Source organism: Oncorhynchus mykiss, chromosome 19 (assembly GCF_057628025.1).
Source record: "Oncorhynchus mykiss isolate SJ-2025 chromosome 19, ASM5762802v1, whole genome shotgun sequence".
Classification (NCBI taxonomy): domain Eukaryota; kingdom Metazoa; phylum Chordata; class Actinopteri; order Salmoniformes; family Salmonidae; genus Oncorhynchus; species Oncorhynchus mykiss.
The window spans coordinates 5,120,001-5,127,500 of NC_143040.1; the positions used below are offsets into that span (position 1 = coordinate 5,120,001).

The 7,500-nt window shown below is 41.1% G+C and overlaps 1 protein-coding gene across 4 annotated transcripts in view; it reads right to left on the bottom strand.

The window, feature by feature from the left end:
- Window positions 1-7,500, bottom strand: part of LOC118936633 (circadian locomoter output cycles protein kaput) — a 53,879-nt gene that overhangs the window by 35,357 nt on the left and 11,022 nt on the right. For all 4 annotated transcript variants that reach the window (XM_090209920.1, XM_090209919.1, XM_090209918.1 and 1 more), the window contains 5 exons: window positions 5,861-6,009; window positions 4,750-4,841; window positions 3,276-3,365; window positions 640-760; window positions 280-393 (listed from right to left, as the gene is read on the bottom strand). In XM_090209920.1, coding sequence (XP_090066046.1) covers window positions 280-393; window positions 640-760; window positions 3,276-3,365; window positions 4,750-4,841; window positions 5,861-6,009 — 566 coding nt within the window. The remainder of the gene's footprint in view (window positions 1-279; window positions 394-639; window positions 761-3,275; window positions 3,366-4,749; window positions 4,842-5,860; window positions 6,010-7,500) is intronic.

Consider the following 7,500-nt stretch of genomic DNA (forward strand, 5'->3'; position numbering starts at 1 on the left):
GAGAGGAGAGGAGAGGAGAGGAGAGGAGAGGAAGGGAGAGGGGGGAGGAGGGGAGAGGAGAGGAAGGGAGAGGCGGGAGGAGGGGAGAGGAGAGAAGAGAAGAGGAGAGGAGAGGAGAGGAGGAGAGGAGAGGAAGGGAGAGGGGGGAGGAGGGGAGAGGAGAGGAGAGGAGAGCGTTACCGTGAGTAGAAATCAGAACAGATGATCAAACTAACAGCTGTTTATTCTGTTCTCCAGCTGATAAAACAAGACCAGTTTCTAAGGAAACCAGACGCTCACCGTCGTTCAGCGACTTGAAGTTGCCGGTGAATTTGACGTGTTCGTAGACGGCAGGTTCTTTAGGGTCGATGGTTCCTCTCAGCACGTGGCAACAAAACTCCAGCTGGTTCTTGGCTGTAATCACGATTAAAATACCAAACACAACGAACACCAACCTTAACTACGTTTACAATCATTTCTCTTAAAAACATTTTTTTACAGTGTTTACAATTTTTTTTACAGATACAACATGGCCGATTATATTTGCAGCATTGACTGTTTGCAGTGTATAACAAGTGATCTGATTGGACGGCAGTGTATAAGAAGCGACGTGATAGGCCAGCAGCCAATAAGGTGGCAATGTGATTGGGTGTTACTCACTCTTGAGGTACTCTGGTCCGAGGCTCTCGGGGTCGGACGGGTGTTTGGAGAGAGCCTTGTACACCTCCGAGTGTTCATTCAGGGGGAGGAAGTTCAACAGGTTCTGGTCCTGCAGATCCGACTGGGGAACACACACACACACACACACACACACAAACACAAACACACACACACACAACGTTGAGTTCAACACAACTGGGGAAGGTATAGAAACATTTTATTGTACACTTTCAAACATCCAAGTACATTTTTAAGTAGGAAACGAATAAGAAATTAATTGTAATTAGTTAATTGCATGCCAGCAGCACACCACCATGTATCCCACTGATGGCTTGTTTCAGAAGCTAAGCATGGTCGGTCCTGATTGGACCCTGGATGGGAGACCACCATGTATCCCACTGCTGGCTTGCTTCAGAAGCTAAGCAGGGTCGGTCCTGATTGGTCCCTGGATGGGAGACCACCCTGTATCCCACTGCTGGCTTGCTTCAGAAGCTAAGCAGGGTCGGTCCTGATTGGTCCCTGGATGGGAGACCAGATGCTACTGGAAGTGGTGTTGAAGGGCCAGTAGGAGGCACTCTTTCTTCTGGTCTTAAAAAAATAAAAATAAGAATAATGCCCCAGGGCAGTGATTGGGGACACTGCCCTGTGTAGGGTGCCGTCTTTCGGATGGGACGCTAAACAGGTGTCCTGACTCTCTGTGGCCATTAAAGATCCCATGGTACTTATCGTGAGAGTAGGGGTGTTAATCCCGGTGTCCAGGCTAAACTCCCAATCTGGCCCTCAAACCATCATGGCCACCTAATCATCCTCAGCTTCCTATTGGCTCATTTATCCCCTCCTCCCTGTAACTCTTCCCCAGGTCGTTGCTGTAAATGATCATGTGTTCTCAGTCAACTTACCTGATCAAATTATATCAGATAATGCTGCTCTTGGTACTGCGCATTGGAACCAAACCCTTCTGTCCAATAGTATTGTGGTACTACGCATTGGAACCAAACCCTTCTGTCCAATAGTATTGTGGTACTGCGCATTGGAACCAAACCCTTCTGTCCAATAGTATTGTGGTACTACGCATTGGAACCAAACCCTTCTGTCCAATAGGATTGTGGTACTACGCATTGGAACCAAACCCTTCTGTCCAATAGGATTGTGGTACTACGCATTGGAACCAAACCCTTCTGTCCAATAGTATTGTAGTACTACGCATTGGAACCAAACCCTTCTGTCCAATAGGATTGTGGTACTATGCATTGGAACCAAACCCTTCTGTCCAATAGTATTGTAGTACTGCGCATTGGAACCAAACCCTTCTGTCCAATAGGATTGTGGTACTATGCATTGGAACCAAACCCTTCTGTCCAATAGTATTGTAGTACTACGCATTGGAACCAAACCCTTCTGTCCAATAGTATTGTGGTACTGCGCATTGGAACCAAACCCTTCTGTCCAATAGTATTGTAGTACTACGCATTGGAACCAAACCCTTCTGTCCAATAGTATTGTGGTACTGCGCATTGGAACCAAACCCTTCTGTCCAATAGGATTGTGGTACTGCGCATTGGAACCAAACCCTTCTGTCCAATAGTATTGTGGTACTGCGCATTGGAACCAAACCCTTCTGTCCAATAGGATTGTAGTACTACGCATTGGAACCAAACCCTTCTGTCCAATAGTATTGTGGTACTACGCATTGGAACCAAACCCTTCTGTCCTATAGTATTGTGGTACTACGCATTGGAACCAAACCCTTCTGTCCAATAGTATTGTGGTACTGCGCATTGGAACCAAACCCTTCTGTCCAATAGTATTGTGGTACTACGCATTGGAACCAAACCCTTCTGTCCAATAGTATTGTGGTACTACGCATTGGAACCAAACCCTTCTGTCCAATAGTATTGTGGTACTACGCATTGGAACCAAACCCTTCTGTCCAATAGTATTGTGGTACTGCGCATTGGAACCAAACCCTTCTGTCCAATAGTATTGTGGTACTGCGCATTGGAACCAAACCCTTCTGTCCAATAGTATTGTGGTACTACGCATTGGAACCAAACCCTTCTGTCCAATAGTATTGTGGTACTACGCATTGGAACCAAACCCTTCTGTCCAATAGTATTGTGGTACTGCGCATTGGAACCAAACCCTTCTGTCCAATAGTATTGTGGTACTATGCATTGGAACCAAACCCTTCTGTCCAATAGTATTGTGGTACTACGCATTGGAACCAAACCCTTCTGTCCAATAGTATTGTGGTACTACGCATTGGAACCAAACCCTTCTGTCCAATAGTATTGTGGTACTGCGCATTGGAACCAAACCCTTCTGTCCAATAGGATTGTGGTACTATGCATTGGAACCAAACCCTTCTGTCCAATAGGATTGTGGTACTGCGCATTGGAACCAAACCCTTCTGTCCAATAGGATTGTGGTACTACGCATTGGAACCAAACCCTTCTGTCCAATAGGATTGTGGTACTACGCATTGGAACCAAACCCTTCTGTCCAATAGGATTGTGGTACTACGCATTGGAACCAAACCCTTCTGTCCAATAGGATTGTGGTACTGCGCATTGGAACCAAACCCTTCTGTCCAATAGGATTGTGGTACGAATCGAAACAAAGACAGTCCGACTCACCGGCAGGTGTTCCAGTAAGGAGGTGACGCTCTCAGAGACGTAGATGATGTTCCCGTCTGTCATTATCGCTATGAAGAATCCATCCAGAGCCTCCAACACAACACAACAGTTTAGTTAATACAACTGTAACTAGTCTGTCATTCCAGAGCCTACAACACAACACAACAGTTTAGTTAATACGACTGTAACCAGTCTGTCATTAGTTAATACGACTGTAACCAGTCTGTCATTAGTTAATACGACTGTAACTAGTCTGTCATTCCAGAGCCTACAACACAACATTACAGTTTAGTTACTACGACTGTTACAGTAGGGTAGTACTGTAGTAGTACTAATAATAGTAGGGTAGTAGTAATAGTAGGGTAGTACTATTAATAATAGTAATGTAGTACTGTAATAGTAGGGTAATACTGTAGTAATATTAGTAATAGTAGGGTAGTACTGTAATAGTAGGGTAATACTGTAGTAATATTAATAATAGTAGGGTAGTACTGTTGTAATATTAGTATTAGTAGGGTAGTACTGTAGTAGTATTAATAATAGTAGGGTAGTACTGTAGTAGTAATAGTAGGGTAGTACTGTAGTAGTAATAGTAGGGTAATACTGTAGTAATATTAGTAATCGTAGGGTAGTATTGTAGTAGTATTAGTAGGGTAGTACTGTAGTAGTAGTAGTAGTAGGGTAATACTGTAGTAATATTAGTAATAGTAGGGTAGTACTGTAATAGTAGGGTAATACTGTAGTAGTATTAATAATAGTAGGGTAGTACTGTAGTAATATTAGTATTAGTAGGGTAGTACTGTAGTAGTATTAATAATAGTAGGGTAGTACTGTAGTAGTAATAGTAGGGTAGTACTGTAGTAGTAATAGTAGGGTAAAACTGTAGTAATATTAGTAATTGTAGGGTAGTACTGTAGTAGTAATAGTAGGGTAAAACTGTAGTAATATTAGTAATTGTAGGGTAGTATTGTAGTAGTATTAGTAGGGTAGTACTGTAGTAGTAGTAGTAGTAGGGTAATACTGTAGTAATATTAGTAATAGTAGGGTAGTATTGTAGTAGTATTAGTATGGTAGTACTGTAATAGTAGGGTAATACTGTAGTAATATTAGTAATAGTAGGGTAGTACTGTAATAGTAGGGTAATATTAGTAATAGTAGGGCAGTATTGTAGTAGTATTAGTAGGGTAATACAGTAGTAGTAGTAGTAATAGTAGGGTAGTGCTGTAGTAGTAGTGGTAGTACTGTAGTGGTAGTAGTACTAGTAGTAGTAGTAGTAGTAGTAGTAGTAGTAGTAGTAACAGTAGGGTAGTATTGTAGTAGTATTAGTAGGGTAGTACAGTAGTAGTAATAGTAGGGTAGTATTGTAGTAGTATTAGTAGGGTAGTACAGTAGTAGTAATAGTAGGGTAGTATTGTAGTAGTATTAGTAGGGTAGTACAGTAGTAGTAATCGTAGGGTAATGTTGTGTATCTCACCTCCAGCATGAGCTGGGTGAACTCCTCGTTGCTAAGGAACGGAGGTTTCCAGTCCTGTCTGATCTCACTGGACTCAGACTGAGCAGAGATCTCTGTTAGAGACACATACACATCATAGTGTTTAGAAATATACGTGAGAATACACACAATATACTATATAGAAATTATACATCCGAATACACCATTTATACAATACAGCCAACTTCTGATCCTGATAAGAACATAAAGAGACCTTCACCAGTCAACTTCTGATCCTGATAAGAACATAAAGAGACCTTCACCAGTCAACTTCTGATCCTGATAAGAACATAAAGAGACCTTCACCGATCAACTTCTGATCCTGATAAGATCAGATCATAAAGGGACCTTCACCAGTCAACTTCTGACCCTGATAAGAACATAAAGGGACCTTCACCAGTCAACTTCTGACCCTGATAAGAACATAAAGGGACCTTCACCAGTCAACTTCTGACCCTGATAAGAACATAAAGGGACCTTCACCAGTCAACTTCTGACCCTGATAAGAACATAAAGGGACCTTCACCAGTCAACTTCGGACCCTGATAAGAACATAAAGGGACCTTCACCAGTCAACTGATGATCCTGATAAGAACATAAAGAGACCTTCACCGATCAACTTCTGATCCTGATAAGAACATAAAGGGACCTTCACCGATCAACTTCTGATCCTGATAAGATCATAAAGGGACCTTCACCAGTCAACTTCTGACCCTGATAAGAACATAAAGGGACCTTCACCAGTCAACTTCTGATCCTGATAAGAACACAAAGGGACCTTCACCAGTCAACTTCTGACCCTGATAAGAACATAAAGGGACCTTCACCAGTCAACTTCTGATCCTGATAAGAACATAAAGGGACATTCCCCGGTACCTAAAATACTCTATTTTAAAACACTATTTGCTCCTCATTTCTTCAATGTACACTCCTCAATAATGTATATATATATACATATTCATGACATTACTCAAGAATAATTAACATTTTAGTTATATGTCCATGACTCTCAAAAGCAACAGCTCCGTTTGTTTACACTCATCACAACAACAGGAAGTAGAAACAGAAAGGGGTAGTAAAAGGGGGCGGGTACCGTTGTGTTTACACAGGAAGTCGATGCTCTTCTGCAGGATGGTGGACTTGTCCATCTTGCGTGTGATGCCAGGCAACATGGTGCCCAGCTCCTTGATGAGGACATTGAACTGGTCTCGTCTCTTCTTCTCCGACTTGTTACGCGACACGCTGTGGATTACAATAGATTACAGATTACAACACACTGTGGATTACAATAGATTACAGATTACAACACGCTGTGGATTACAATAGATTACAGATTACAACACGCTGTGGATTACAATAGATTACAGATTACAACACGCTGTGGATTACAATAGATTACAGATTACAACACGCTGTGGATTACAATAGATTACAGATTACAACACGCTGTGGATTACAATAGATTACAGATTACAACACGCTGTGGATTACAATAGATTACAGATTACAACACGCTGTGGATTACAATAGATTACAGATTACAACACGCTGTGGATTACAATAGATTACAGATTACAACACGCTGTGGATTACAATAGATTACAGATTACAACACGCTGTGGATTACAATAGATTACAGATTTCAACACGCTGTGGATTACAATAGATTACAGATTACAACACGCTGTGGATTACAATAGATTACAGATTACAACACGCTGTGGATTACAATAGATTACAGATTACAACACGCTGTGGATTACAATAGATTACAGATTACAACACGCTGTGGATTACAATAGATTACAGATTACAACACGCTGTGGATTACAATAGATTACAGATTACAACACACTGGATTACAATAGATTACAACACACTGTGGATTACAATAAATTACAGATTACAACACGCTGTGGATTACAATAAATTACAGATTACAACACACTGTGGATTACAATAGATTACAGATTACAACACGCTGTGGATTACAATAGATTACAGATTACAACACGCTGTGGATTACAATAGATTACAGATTACAACACGCTGTGGATTACAATAGATTACAGATTACAACACGCTGTGGATTACAATAGATTACAGATTACAACACGCTGTGGATTACAATAGATTACAGATTACAACACGCTGTGGATTACAATAGATTACAGATTACAACACGCTGTGGATTACAATAGATTACAGATTACAACACACTGTGGATTACAATAGATTACAGATTACAACACGCTGTGGATTACAATAGATTACAGATTACAATGGAATATACTTTAAAAAGATAATTCAATGAAGAATTAGAATGGAGAGTCGCTAACCTTTTTTATCAGTTGAGTAGTTACGATTATCTATCTATCAGTCTCACTGAATGGCACCGTGTCCCGTTTCAGCTAATCAGGGCCTAAGTGATTAGTTATGTGAATCAGCTGTCTGTTAGTCCCGTTTCAGCTAATCAGGGCCTAAGTGATTAGTTATGTGAATCAGCTGTCTGTTAGTCCCGTTTCAGCTAATCAGGGCCTAAGTGATTAGTTATGTGAATCAGCTGTGTGTTAGGCCCTGATTAGCTGAAACAGGACTAAGTGATTAGTTATGTGAATCAGCTGTGTGTTAGGCCCTGATTAGCTGAAACGGGACTAAGTGATTAGTTATGTGAATCAGCTGTCTGTTAGTCCCGTTTCAGCTAATCAGGGCCTAAGTGATTAGTTATGTGAA